The following is a 15378-nucleotide window of genomic DNA, read 5'->3' on the forward strand; positions in this document are numbered from 1 at the left end:
AATCTGCTCCCCCCCTCTCGATAACCCACTGGTACCGCTGAGGTAGTCTGCAGTTGATGTCGAGGGACCGCGCTTCACTGCCAGCTTTTTCTGTGTGAGCTGCGGAGAGAAAATGGCGCTGTTGAGCTGCTGGATCCGCTCATAGTAAAGGCCTGCCCCCTTAATGGCGTGCGGTCTTCCCGCATTTTATACTGTCCTGAGGTACTTTTTTGCTTACAAGATGGTTAAGACCCCTGTAAGGCTGCATTGCCAGTGTTCTGGGTATCTGGTGACTGTCAGCTCACCCCTCAGTGCGATCACACTGCAGTGTGTACTGAAAGTCTGGAGCCACAGCCTTGCAGCGCTGCGCTCCATACCCATGTGCGCCATTTGCGCTGGCGACCCGCTTGCCGGGACGCCAGCGTTATACTCGCCACTCTTCTTACTTCTGGCTCTGTTAGGGGTGGCGGCGTGTTGCGGGTCTGTACACTCGCCGTGGTGGGGCTTGCGAATAGGACCCTCAGGAGCTCAGTGCCCTGTCAGCAGAGTAATGGGACCATTAACTCCTTAGGATGTGGGCCGTTCCCCTCCCCCCTTCCCCTCTAAGTCCCACGAAGCAGACAGGCTGCTGCCAAACAGCACTGTCTGAAAATAACAAACTGAAAAAATAAATATAGAAAACTCTTCAGGAGCTTCCCTAAGCGTGACAGGCTCCTCCGGACACATTTTCTAAACTGAATCTTGTAGGAGGGGCATAGAGGGAGGAGCCAGTGCACACTATTGATTTCTTTTTCATCCACTAGGGGTCACTGGAGTACTCTTGGGATATGGACGGTGTTAGCAAGGACAGGGCACTGAATATTCAAATTTCAGTAACTCTCCTCCCCTCCATACTCCCAGAATACCTCAGTGTTTTTTCGGTGCTCACATGGATAGGAGCACAAAGTGTGGAGCTCCTCCACATATTCTACTTTTAGATTTTTTTATTTTTTATACTTTTTTCTATTTACAATCCTTTCCCAGCTTACACAAAAGCTATGGGTCCAGGATTACAGAAGCTGCTGCGTGCAGCTCTTGGCGTGTCGGGCCTCACAATAGAGCCCCCTCACAGCCACAAGCAGCTCAGCTACCTTCAGCTGAGGCTGCAGAAGAGACTGGACGGAACTTGATCGAGAAGCCCCGTCAGAGCCCATGAGCACATAACTTCAGCAGTGCTGCAGAACGTCTTGCTGGAAAAGCCCGACAAAAAGGTATTTCTGAACGGGGCGGTCAGTCACGCTGCCGCCCCGCTGTGTGGGGGACTATTAGAGGGTAGTGTGTACCCCACCGCTCGGCTCCCTGCGCCGCTGCTCTCCCCCTCCCTCCCGCTTCAGAGCTCCGGGCCGCGAACGGCGGCTGGCGCGGCTCTGTCTGCCGGGGGAGGAGAGAGGGGAGACTGACCGCAGACGGTGCTTGCTGCCGCGGTCCGTCTGTGAGGGGGAGGTCGCGCGGCCGGCCGCCGCTCAGAGGGATGCGCTGCATGGCCGCTCCAAGCGCCGTTGTCAGCGCTCCCTGCCTGCTCTGCACAGGCCGCGGACAGCGTTCACTGCTGCCGCGGCCTGTCCCTGTAACGGCGCCAGCTCAGTCACTCAGAAGGGCACGCTGGGGGGGGGGGAGTGGCCGGCGGCTCTGCTCACTCAGACCGCGGACAGCGCTCAGGGCTGCCGCGGTCTGTCCCTAAAAACAGTCCTCGTAGTTACTGGGCTCATGCTGGACAGACAGGAGTTTCACTGCCCCTATTCCATGCAGCGCAGGGGTGGAGGGGGGGGGGGGGGTTGTGCCCACAGCAGCAGCAATAGACAGCTTTTGCTAAAGAAGGCTGTATTGTGTTATATATGCATAAGGGCACGTTTTATAACATTGAAATGCAATATGTTGTATGCTCTATGTAACTTTGACTATACATGGCTGGAGGCCATTTTTAACAATGCTTCCTGTTTCTTTTCTAGAACTTTCCTGTCCTACAAGACTGCTCCACCAGATGGCGCAGGGGTGTTAGTAGGAATTTTCACTCGTGCACTGCTCTTCAGCCATATACACACGTTAGGAATTTTACTGAGTCGTGGAATTTGTCTGGTTACATAATAGGTAAGGCGCCAGCAAAACGTCACTGCGCAAGATAGTGGGGATATTAACAGCCGGGCACTGTTAATTTCACCAGGGCGGTGCGTCAGTCTCTGAAGTTTACCGAGACTGAAGAAACTCTAATGCCTGATGGGGTAGTATTTACTAGACGAAACAGAGCTCCGGTGTGTTTTCCGGTTTCGGAATCTCTTAATAAGATGTTAGTAGAAACACAGAAAAAAACAAATAACCGGTTTTCTATACCTCGCAGATTTAAGTCTAGTTGCCCATTTCCAGAGTTTGTAACATCTACATGGGGGGAATCCGCCAATGGTGGATTCGTCTGTGTCTAAACTTACTAAAAATATTAACATTCCAGTAACAACTGCTACTACGCTTCAAGACCCGTCAGAGCGTAAACTAGAAGCTATGCTAAAGTCCATGTATACAGCAGCAGGAGTGTTGCTTAGACCTGGTTTGATTGCCATTTGGGTAACTAAGGCGCTAATGGTATGGATACCGAAACACAAGTCTGGTCTACATGACGATCACCTTATACTTCTCACAGATCACATCTGTGATGCTGCTGAGTATCTAGGTACAGCTTCTACTGACGTCTGTCAGCCCACTTCTCGCATTTCATCGTCGCTAGTTACGGCACGACGAGCACTCTGGCTGCGGTCTTGGCAAGCAGAGGCAGAGGTAAAGAGAGGTATAGAGGCGTTACCTTACGGTGGCGAGAAGTTGTTTGGTCCTGCATTGGACAAATGGATTTCTGAGGCCATGGGAGGGAAGTCTGTTTTCCTACCATTGCCTCCAACGGTACCTAGACGGAACTACTCTGGCCCGGCGTTCAAATCCTTTAGACCTCAGCCCTTTCGAGGCCGTGGTAGAAGAACAGCCACGCCTGGTAGACGAGGTCGAATACGTGGTTTTCAACAAACCAACACCTGTAATCAGGACGCTAAGGTCACCGACAAGCCAGTGGCATGACGGGCTCCCAGCCCTTCTCGGATCTCCAGTTGTGGGAGCACGCCTTCAGATGTTCCATTTGGCGTGGTTCCAGACATCCACTGATGGGTGGATACACAATTTAGTGTTTAAAAGGTTACAATATAGGGTTTGACTGTCTACCGCCTCTGCGCAAGACAGGACTGCCTGTGTCTGACGACAAGAGGGCGGTTCTGCAAATTGCCGTTCAGTCTCTACTGGATTCAGCAGTTTTGATTCAGGTCCCTGTACACCGACAAGGTCAGGGTTATTATTCCAGTCTGTTTGTGGTACCAAAGCCGGATGGCTCGGTCAGGCCAATATTGAACTTAAAGGGGCTCAATCAGTACGTCACTTACTACAGATTCAAGATGGAATCTCTGCGGTCAGTAATTGCAGGTTTAGAGCTACAGGAATTCATGATTGCGCTGGATCTCAAGGATGCGTACTTACACATTCCGATTTGGCCACCTCATCAGAAGTTCTTGCGGTTTGCGATACGGCAGAACCCTTATCAGTTTCAGGTTCTACCGTTTGGCCTCTCGTCAGCGCCTCGGGTATTCACCAAAGTGATGTCTCTGATGATAGCTCATCTCAGATCCCTGAGAGTGATAATAGTTCCGTACTTGGACGTTCTGCTCATCAAAGCTCCATCTCAACGGATGCTCCTCCAACATGCGTTGCTAACGTACAATGTACTAGTTCGGCACGGTTGGATTGTTAACTTCAAGAAATCACATCTACTTCCGTCTCAACGATTTCAATTCCTAGGGATGATTCTCGATATGGTAGATCAAAGAATTTACCTATCAGAACAGAAAGTCATCTGGTACAATTGGTGCTCGAGCCTCGCACTGTTTCGGTACATTTGTGCATTCGCCTGTTCGGCACAATGGTGGCGGCTTTCGAAGTGCTTCAGTTCGGAAGATTTCACTTGCGTCCTTTTCAACTAGAAGTGCTCGCACAGTGGTCGGGCTCGCATCTGCAGATTCACCAGAGGGTGAGGTTGTCTCCACGAGCCAGAGTCTCTCTACTCTGGTGGCTCAAAGTACACTAACAGCAGGGAGACGGTTCTGCGTCTGGAATTGGTTAATTCTAAAGACGGACGCAAGTCTCAGAGGAGCTGTAGTTCAAAATTGTCAGCTCCAGGGTCTCTGGGCGGATCACGAAAGATTGCTGTCTATAAATGTCCTAGAACTCCGGGCAATTTACAATGCGCTACGACAAGCAGTGCACATGCTTCGGTCTCAGGTTGTCCAAGTGTAGTCGGACAACGCGACGGCGATCGCGTACATCAACAAACAAGGAGGAACGAGAAGCCGCATGGCCATGCGGGAAGTAGCTTGAATCCTCAATTGGCCCGAGCATCACCAAGTGATATTGTCGGCAGTGTTCATTCCGGGAGTGGACAACTGGGAGGCGGATTATCTCAGCCGTCGGGATTTTCATCCAGGAGAATGGGCATTAAATCCAGAAGTGTTTCGCATGTTGGTCCAGAGGTGGGGTTACCCTCAAGTGGACCTGATGGCATCTTGCCACAATCACTAAACGCCCCAGTATGTGTCCAGAACGCGAGATCCAAAGGCAGTGGCGGTGGATGCTCTCACAATCGCGTGGCCGTACAGCCTCATGTATCTGTTTCCGCTGCTCCCTCTGTTGCTAAATCGGATCAAACGAGAGTCTGTCACAGTCATACTAGTGGCGCCTCATTGGCCTCGGAGAGCTTGGTTCTCGGATCTTCACGGGCTACTCGCAGACTATCCTTGGCCGCTCCCGCTACGTCCGGACCTGTTACACCAGAGTCCATTCCTTTACCCCGATTTAGCGCGGCTGCGTTTGACGGGGTGGCTGTTGAGACCGCCCTCTTAAGAAGAGAGGGCATTCCATCAACCATGTTACGTGCTAGTAAGCCCGTTACGGCAGCTCATTATTACAGGATTTGGCATGCCTATATAGGTTGGTGTGACGCTCGGATGTTTCCGACGTCATCTTTCAAGTTATCCCGTCTTTTGTTATTTTTACAGACTGGGTTAGATGGAGGACTGCGTTTATCTACACTAAAGGTGCAGGTATCTGTTTTGTCAATTTACTTTCAAAGACGATTGGCTCTATTGCCGTCTGTACACACCTTTCTGTAAGGTGTCCTCAGAGTACAGCCTCCATTCATTCCGCCTTCAGCGCCATGGGACTTGAATCTGGTTTTAGATTTTTTAGTCTTCATATTTTGAACCCTTACAACAAGTGGATATTAAGTTTCTCACTTGGAAAACAATTTTTCTCCTAGCCTTAGCTTCAGCAAGGTGTGTTTCAGATTGGGTGCCTTGTTATGCAAGCCACCGTCTTTGGTGTTTCATGATGACAGAGCGGAATTGCGGACGAATCCCGCTTTCTTACCAAAGGTAGTGTCATCTTTTCACATCAATCAACCAATGGCAGTTCCTGTGTTAACAGACGATTCTGGAACTTTGGATGTGGTACGCGCCCTACGCGTTTCGGTATCCCGACCGTCTACAGTTTGTAAGACGGATACGTTATTTGTTCTCTATGATGCTGCCAAGATGGGTTGGCCAGCTTCTAAGCAGACCTTATCCAGATGGATAAAACTGACCATACGTCAGGCTTACCTTCAGGCTAGGTTACAGCCGCCTACATCGGTAACAGCTCATTCCACGCGTTCTGGGGGAACTTCATGGCCAGCTGGTCGTGGAGCTTCTACGACGCAGCTTTGCCGTGCGGCTACATGGTCATCAGTGCACATGTTTGTGCGCTTTTACAAGTTTGATACGTTTGCGGCATCAGCATCTAGCTTTGGCCGCTTAGTGTTACAGGTGCCAAACAGCTCTCCCGCCCACAGGGGAAGCTTTGGTACGTCCCAAGAGTACTCCAGTGACCCCTAGTGGATGAAAAAGAAAATAGGATTTTGGTACTTACCAGGTAAATCCTTTTCTTTGAATCCATAGGGGGCACTGGACGCCCACCCAGAGCAGTTTTACCTGGTTGTGGTAAGTTCAGTGGATCATATGGTAACACATTCTCACCGATTTATCGGTTATGGTGTCAACTGGTTAGTTGTCAGTTACGTTATGTGTCAACTTTATTGTTGTCCGTTATATTATAATGTTATAGGTAATTCTCCATTGTTCATCCTCTCTATCCTGTTCGCCTCAGGAAAAAACACTGAGGTATTCTGGGAGTATGGAGGGGAGGAGAGTTACTGAAATTTGAATATTCAGTGCCCTGTCCTTGCTAACACCGTCCATATCCCAAGAGTACTCCAGTGCCCCCTATGGATTCAAAGAAAAGGATTTACCTGGTAAGTACCAAAATCCTATTTTCTTAGTGCCCAAGGCTCCTAGTGGTCCCGTCTATACCCCATGGTACTAATGTGGACCACGGTATCCTCAAGGACGTAAGCGAAAGTACTTATTGTCTTTAGTATAAACGGAGCAGTACCTCATTCAATAATAGTATTGTGAGCACAGAAGATCGTCAAGCTTGTTTAGGACTGCAGTTCCCCTCCAAATCCCTGAATCCAAGAGACTATAAGAAAGCTGTACAAAAAAGGTAGAAGAGGGGGCGCTCTATCGTGCATGAAAATGTTTATTCACAGACAAAATTAAAAGCCACAGACACTTGCAGGTGAAATGCTCGTACCAAATGATTAAACATTGTGGACTTAATATCACATGGTTTTATAGTGCACCACTCTAATGCAGCTGCATCTGACAGAACTTGCATACCGCGCCGCTGGCCGTGACCAGTGTGCTGTGGTCTGGTGACGGACAGCGGCGCAGTGTGCAGCTTCTGGCAGATGCAGCTGCATTGGTGGTTGGAGAGACACCAGAGTAGGGCAGCATAAAACCATGTGGTATTAAGTCCACAATGTTTAATAATTTGGTACGAGCATTTCACCTGCAAGTGTTTGTGGCTTTCAATGTTGTCTGTGAATAAACCTTTTCATGCACAATAGATGCCCCCCCCCCCCCCCCCCCGCCACCTTTTTTGTGTGTATATAATTGTATTGTATGAACACTCATCTGTAAAATAATGCACTTGCTAACAACAAACTCTAGGGTAGACCGCATACTGATCCTCTGTCTTTTCATGTGGCCTCTATCGCAGCATATGAGCTTGGAAGACAGCTGTTTGACAAATTCATGAATCCGATCCCACTGGCACTCGAAGCGGCAGTGCTTAGTCTTCACCTACAGCCAAGAGAGGCAATGAGAGATGATTGGAGGACACAGGAAAATATAAGCCATGGGCTTCAGCTCGTGTTGCGGCAATTGACTGGCCTGAAATACTAGATTGACAGTGTGCCTAATTCAGGAGTAGCTGGAGGTTCGGCACATAGTTCAAATGCCAATGTTCGATACTTTGCGCATGCTCCGCACACATACTGTCACCACCATTTTGGGGGAGTGTTGAGGCCAGGATATCCATCAGAAGACAGATTTCCTAGCCTCTTTATAGGATCTACAGTGGCTGGCTTGTGCAAATCCATGGGTTTTAATCATGGTGTTGCAGGTGAACCAATGAGTTCTAGGACACAGTACAGATCGCTAATGCAACCAGGAGGAATCTACTTATATCAGACGCCTCCTGCTGTATTACCATATTAGTGCAATTGCTGCTTCCATGCAAGCAGCAGCGATTGCACCTCCAACCACATCTGAATTGGGCCCAATGTTACAAGACTTTAAGCCTTTTTGTATTCCAGTTGTTTTCTGCGAAGCTCTTGTGAATAGCATGAGCATGGGACTAATGCAATCTGTAGAATGTCTTGTGTGAGATTGTGCCTATAGGGTGAAAGCATATGTGTGATTCTGCCACCTGTGTCTGGAAAGGCGGACTGCGAGATGTAACGTAAGCCAAGTACAGTAAAGGTGTATTTCTCCTTCATCCACTAGGGGACACTGGAGTGTATACGTTTATGCAAATGTGGCTCATGCAGACCTGCAGAAATATGTATATACGCCAGTTAGTGGGTGCAAATACACTGAAGGTGGTGATCTCTTGTAGTTAACCAGTTGCACGTGCAGCTGATGAGTCACAAAATATGTACAGCTCTGCATATTTTTTTTTTCTTCTTTCAGACTTGTATGAAAACTGGTCGGAGGTTCTTGTATACGTTTTCTGTGGCCTTGTTTTTGTTAAGTTTAATTGCATTGTTACGCCTTCATTCATTGTGGGCATATTGGGGCAGATGTATAAACCTGGAGGAGGCATAAGGAAGTGTTAAACCAGTGATAAATCCAAGATGATAAACGCACCAGCCAATCAGCTCCAATATGTAAATTAACAGTTAGGTGCTCATTGGCTGTTGCCTTTATCATCTTGGATTTATCACTTGTTTATCCCTTCCTTATGCCTTCTCCGGGTTAATACATCTGCCCCATTGTTCTTTATCAGTAGTAGAGCCTTCCTCTTTTTTGCAAAGCACATTATCCTTTTTTTCTGACTGCTTTCAGGTGAGATTGATCGGTGTTTGAAAAAGGTGTCGGAAGGAGTGGAGCAGTTTGAAGACATTTGGCAAAAGGTAAATATATATAATTGTTATGTCCTTTTGTTTATATTTCTTTCAAACTTGTTTTTATATAAAAGTTTCCAAAGGATAACATTTTGTTTAAAATCTTATCTGAAGCGCAGGGCCGTCTTAACAGCAGTGTAGGCCCCTGGGCACAGCAATGCACTGGGCCCCCTACCCATCCTCCAGCGGTAGGGGTGGGGGGTGCTATCAGTGCAGCTTTGATGTCCCACGGGCAGTAGGGGGTGTTCTATCTTCTGCTCAGCATGTAACAGTAATTTATGCTATTTACTCCTTTACTGCACAGATGGGGCTAAACTGTAGAAGGGGACATTGGGCTGAATGAAGAAGCCCTGGTACATGACCACCAGGGTGGTAGGGGGTGTTTAATACGTAGGGGAGGGGTGGATAGTGGAGTGGGCTTAGTATTTATCATTTTCCGGTGGGAGGGAAGCTTGCTGGACTGCAGATATCTCAAGTTCCTGAAAATATATTTCTTAGCTTTGAATGGGATACAAAACTAGAGAGTCTCACCTTTCAGAAGGTTCTGGGACTTGGGGATCAGAGTTCAGGAGCCGGAGCAATCCACCAACGAAAATCTAAAACTGCATATTAGGCATGTGTAGCTGGAGCAGGGGCCAGCTGCTGGAAGGCTGATATCTCTAGTTCTGGGCATAGTAGAGACAAGCTGCCAGTGTCCACTGAAAGCGGAGAGTCACAGCTTTTGGCTTATATCCTCAGAAATACTCTAAGTCAGACAAAACCCAAGATATCAGGCTGGGAAGAGCAATTATAAGGCTTATAAAGTCGACATTGCCATTAGGTCGACATGCATTAGGTCTACTTAGGCGTTAGACCGACATGTACTAGGTTGACAGGTCAAAAGACCGACATGAGATTTTTGACTGTTTTTGGTGTCGTTTTCTTCGTAAAGTGACGGGGAACCCAAATTAATGCACCGTATTCGCTCGCCATGCTTCGGGCAAGGTGCCTCGCTCCGCTACCGCTTTGATCTGTACAGATTACTGTTCCAATCGTAGTCCACATGGATCGTTAAGTATGAAAAAGTCCATAAAATGTGAAAAACTCATGTCGACCTTTTGACCTGTCGACCTAATGCATGCCGACCTAATGGCATTGTCGACCTAAGTTGGGTCGACCTAACGACCGTAACCTGTGTGGATAATACCTATGGCCAAATGTAATGGCTTCTGATTTGGCAAAGGTGACAATGGTAGTTTTTTTGTTTTTGTTTTTTGTTTGTTTTAGGCAAAACCAGGATGATTTTGCCATAAATCAATAAATTGCTACTTTATACCCCATACTAAAATCCCCAAACAAATCTGCACTTTACACTAATCGGAAGTTCTTGCATTTGGATGCCAGTTTTGTTTTATTATTGTTTGTTCCAATGGTAAAGTGACCTTGGGTGTCAATTCAATTATCTTACTCGGGTAAATCCGTGCGCGCAAGTGCATCTATACACACTTGTGGTAGCTCCCGACTTGATGATTTTTTTGTTCACAGCCCCACAGGGCTGCGTACAAAAATCTGCGAGTCCGGCCAAGTTGCTGCAGTTTCCGCGCAATTGCAATGGCAACTCGCAGTTAATTGACTTCCTTGGTGGTGTAGTAGAATGTGTTAAATGGTTAGGATGCTATATACCATGCTTTGAACTATTGAGGAAGGGAAATGTTATTCTTTATTAGTTGTCTTGTGTTTTTTTGCAGCTACATAATGCTGCAAATGCCAACCAGAAAGAGAAATATGAAGCAGACTTAAAGAAAGAGATTAAGAAGCTACAGGTAGGTTTTGCTGTTCAATAGATTATACACCAAACTTTCTCAGCTTTAGTCCCAACTAAGTCAGGAATTTATTATCTTTGCAAAGGATGCATTGTTTCCGCACAAGCGTAAATGGCTGGAATTTGTGCAGTTGGGCATCACTGTGTTGCCTGGCAGCACACGGCTTTGAAATGAATTCACCTTAATGGTGTGAATCGTACAGATACTGATTTGTCTTTTTGCTGATTTTATGAAAATTACTTTTTGTTTCTGGTACTCTATGTACAAAAAACATCCTGCCTTGATGTACTGCGCATTCTTCTTTCCGTTTGGAAAGATTTGTGATAACTTTTTTTGTCCTTACCCCCGTTACAGAGATTGCGGGACCAAATAAAGACATGGGTGGCATCTAATGAGATCAAAGACAAGAGGCAGCTTATTGAAAACCGGAAATTAATAGAAACGGTAAAATAAACCTGTGATATGTAGTCAGCTGTTCTCCTGTCTCTGCAATGTGAGATTGTGGTGTGTGTGTGTGTGTGTGTGTGTGTGTGTGTGTGTGTGTGTGTGTGTGTGTGTATACAGTACCAGTCAAAAGTTTGGACACACCTTCTCATTCAATGGTTTTTATTTATTTTAATTATTTTCTACATTGTAGATTAATACTGAAGACCTCAAAGAAAGAACACATACTGAATGGAATTTTGTTGTAAACAAAAAAGTGTTAAACAAATCAGAATATGTTTTATATTTTATATACCTCAAAGTAGCCCCCTTTTTCTTTGATGACAGCTTTGCACAGTCGGCGTTCTCTCAATCAGCTTCATGAGATAGTCTTTTGGAATGGTTTTCCAACATCTTGAAGGAGTTCCCAGAGGTGCTGAGGACTTGTTGGCTGCTTCCCCTTCACTCTGTGGTCCAACTCATCCCAAACCATCTCAATTGGGTTTAGGTCGGGTGATTGTGGAGACCAGGTCATCTGACGCAGCACTCCATCACTTTCCGTCTTGGTCATGTAGCCCTTACATAGCCTGGAGGTGTTTTTGGGGTCATTGTCATGTTGAAAAACAAATGATGGTCTCAGTAAACGCAAACCTGATGGGATGGCATGGCGCTGCTATGGAAGCCATGCTGGTTAAGTGTACTTTGAATTTTGAATAAATCACCAACAGCGTCTCCAGCAAAGCACCCCCACACTATCACACCTCCTTCTCCATGAGTCACAGTAGGAAGCACATATGCAGAAACCATCTGCTCACTTTTTCTGCAGAATGCTATGGTGGCCATGCTTGTTAAGTGTGCCTTGAATTTTGAATAAATCACCAACAGTGTCACCAGCAAAGCAGCCCCACACCATCACACCTCCTCCTCCATGCGTCACCATGTGAACCACACATGCAGAAACCATCCGCTCACCTTTTCTGCGTCTCACTAAGACACGGCGGTTGGAACCAAAAATCTCAGATTTGGACTCCTCAGACCAAAGTACAGATATCCACTGGTCTAATGTCCATTCCTTGTGTTTCTTGGCCCAAACAATTCTCCTCCTCTTGTTGTTCATCGTCAGTAGTGACTTTTTCGCAGCAATTTAACCATAAAGACCTGATTCACACAGTCTCCTCTGAACAGTTGATGTTGAGATTTGTCTGCTACTTGAACTCTGAAGAATTTATGTGGGCTCTAATCTGAGGTGCTGTCAAGTAGCGGTTTCTGAGGCTGGTAACTGTAATGAACTTATCCTCTGCGGCAGAGGTTACTGTTGGTCTTTCTTTCCTGGGGCAGTCCTCATGAGAGCCAGTTTCATCATAGCGTTTGATGGTTTTTGCAACTGCATCTGAGGATACAAAGTTCTTGAAATTTTCCGCATCGACTGACCTTCATGTCTTAAAGTAATGATGGACTGTTGTTTCTCTTTGCTGAGTTGAGTGGTTCGTGCCATAATATGGATTACAACAGTAGTCAAATAGGGGTGTCCACTGTGTACTAACCCTACCTCTGCACAACACAACTGATGGTCTCAAACACATTAAGAAGGCAAGTAATTCCACAGATTGACTCTTGACAAGGCACACCTGCTAATTCAAAACCATTGCAGGAGATTACCTCATAAAGATGATTGAGAGAATGCCAAGAGTGTGCAAATCTGTCATCAAAGCAAAAGGGGGCTATTTTGAGGAATATAAAATCTAAAACATCTTTTTGATTTGTTTAACACTTTGTTTACAACATAATTCCATATGTGTTCTTTCACAGTTTTGATGTCTTCAGTATTAATCTACACTGTAGAAAATAATTAAAATAAATAAAAACCATTGAATGAGAAGGGTTATCTAGCCCATACACTTGTGAGATATGAGGTACTTCGATTTCGACCGCATCTGTGAGATAAATCGAAGGATTGTATGCACATTTTAGGTACCTTGCGATGCGCGGGTGGAATATCGCGCTCAAGATGTGCTGCACTTAATATTAATCGAATCGCAGTGTGATCGCATGTGTTTTTAAAAACACATGCAATATATCGCACTGCGATAGGCACCCGCCGGCCGCTCCCACTCGGCGATGACGTGCCCTTCACCTGATTACCATGCAAACTATCACATAATCGCATGGTAATCACTTTTGGCAGTTCAGGTGCGATTTCATAGCACCTGAACTGCCGGTGCGATGTCGCGTCGCGGGACATCACACAAGTGTATGGGCACAATTAGACTGGTACTGCATGTACGTGTATGTATGTATGTGTATATATGTGTGTGTATATATATATATATATATATATATATATATACACAGGTTGAGTATCCCTTGTCCAAAATGCTTGGGACCAGAGGTATTTTGGATATCGGATTTTTCCGTATTCTGGAATAATTGCATACCATCATGAGATATCATGGTGATGGGACCTAAATCTAAGCACAGAATACATTTATGTTACATATACACCTTATACACACAGCCTGAAAGTCATTTTAGCCAATATTTTTTATAACTTTGTGCATTAAACAAAATGTGTCTACATTCACAAAATTCATTTATGTTTCATATACACCTTATACACACAGCCTGAAGGTCATTTAATACAATATTTTTAATAACTTTGTGTATTAAACAAAGTTTGTGTACATTGAGCCATCAAAAAACAAAGGTTTCACTTTCTCACTCTCACGCAAAAAAGTCCGTATTTCGGAATATTCCGTATTTCGGAATATTTGGATATGGGATACTCAACCTGTATATGTGTGTGTGTGTGTATGTATATATATATATATATATATATATATATATATATATATAATATTTTTTTCTTTGTAAAATACTATGTCTCTGGAAAATCTGACCTGCATGATGTGCACACAATATAAATGAATGTAATATTTACTGTACGACTTCCTCTAAATATACCTTTTTGCACACTTGGAAGATGTTGGCCACTGTCTGGGCACATATAAATATAGTATTAATGAAATCATGAATATACAATAAACTGCCAAGAGCTTGTTCCATGTGCCCCTAAGAAACGTTCTAAACCACCGCCATAATCCCAAGACATCTATCACCTTTCAAGGTATACATGTTCCTATGAGATTTGTGTCTCCGGTTCTTTGGCCCCACTTTTTGGAATTCCAGGAATATAATATTTTCCAACACATTTAAAAGTAGCTTTAGAAAACTCTTTAAGGTGAATGTGGTCTAGCTGACAGTACTAACTGTTGCACAATGTTGTCTATGTGACCAGTAGAATAACCAATTTCTCTATCATCCATAATGGTTACTGGGGACACTCATGCTGCTTTCAGATCGCAAATGCCGGATCCCACCCGGTAAGAGAAACGTGTCCTTACCGGGTGGGATCCGGCATTTGCGCTCCTTTGCTGGCTTTCCGACCCGGCAATATACTGGGTCGGTTGCCATAGCAGCGGGGGGCGCAGCAGCAGCAGGGGCGGGGGTGGAGGCGGCTCTGGGAGATGAGCTCATCTCCTGCGCCGCCTCTCCCTATGCTGTGAATGGGAGCCGTGTCGCATCGGAACTGCTCCCATTCACACTGCACCTGACCCGGTATTCAACCCGGTAATAACCCTTCTTTTTAACCGGGCTGAATTACCGGGTCCGGCGACCCGCTAATTCAGCAAAGGAGCTTTCACATCGCACACTGACCCGTTCGACACGGCAATACGCCGTGTCGATACCGGGTTATTTGTGCGATGTGAAAGGGGTATTAGTACGATGAGGTATAGATGGGGTCCAAAGGACCCGGTGCACTTTACATTTCTCTGACGTCCTAGTGGATGCTGGGGACTCCGTAAGGACCATGGGGAATAGACGGGCTCCGCAGGAGACTGGGCACACTATAAGAAAGATTTGGTACTACCTGGTGTGCACTGGCTCCTCCCTCTATGCCCCTCCTCCAGACCTCAGTTAGATTTCTGTGCCCGGCCGAGCTGGATGCACACTAGGGGTTCTCCAGAGCTCCTAGAAAGAAAGTATATGTTAGGTTTTTTTATTTTACAGTGAGACCTGCTGGCAACAGGCTCACTGCAACGAGGGACTAAGGGGAGAAGAAGCGAACCTACCTGCTTGCAGCTAGCTTGGGCTTCTTAGGCTACTGGACACCGTTAGCTCCAGAGGGATCGACCGCAGGACCCGTCCTTGGTGTTCGTTCCCGGAGCCGCGCCGCCGTCCCCCTTACAGAGCCAGAAGCAAGAAGATGGTCCGGAAAATCGGCGGCAGAAGACTTCAGTCTTCACCAAGGTAGCGCACAGCACTGCAGCTGTGCGCCATTGCTCCTCATACACACTTCACACTCCGGTCACTGAGGGTGCAGGGCGCTGGGGGGGGCGCCCTGAGCAGCAATAAAATCACCTTGGCTGGCAAAATAACCACAATATATAGCCCCAGAGGCTATATATGTGGTAATTACCCCTGCCAGAATACAGAAAAAAGCGGGAGAAAAGTCAGCCGAAAAAGGGGCGGAGCCATCTCCCTCAGCACACT

At 46.2% G+C, this 15378-nt stretch overlaps 1 protein-coding gene across 9 annotated transcripts in view; it reads left to right on the forward strand.

Moving 5' to 3' along the window:
- Positions 1–15378, forward strand: part of CNOT3 (CCR4-NOT transcription complex subunit 3) — a 179882-nt gene that overhangs the window by 102404 nt on the left and 62100 nt on the right. For 6 of the 9 annotated variants that reach the window (XM_063942857.1, XM_063942854.1, XM_063942863.1 and 3 more), the window contains exons 4-6: positions 8544–8611; positions 10309–10404; positions 10759–10848. In XM_063942857.1, coding sequence (XP_063798927.1) covers positions 8544–8611; positions 10309–10404; positions 10759–10848 — 254 coding nt within the window. The remainder of the gene's footprint in view (positions 1–8543; positions 8612–10308; positions 10405–10758; positions 10849–15378) is intronic. The other 3 variants (XM_063942860.1, XM_063942861.1, XM_063942862.1) reach the window with 1 other exon arrangement.

This window comes from Pseudophryne corroboree, chromosome 10 (assembly GCF_028390025.1).
Source record: "Pseudophryne corroboree isolate aPseCor3 chromosome 10, aPseCor3.hap2, whole genome shotgun sequence".
NCBI lineage: Eukaryota > Metazoa > Chordata > Amphibia > Anura > Myobatrachidae > Pseudophryne > Pseudophryne corroboree.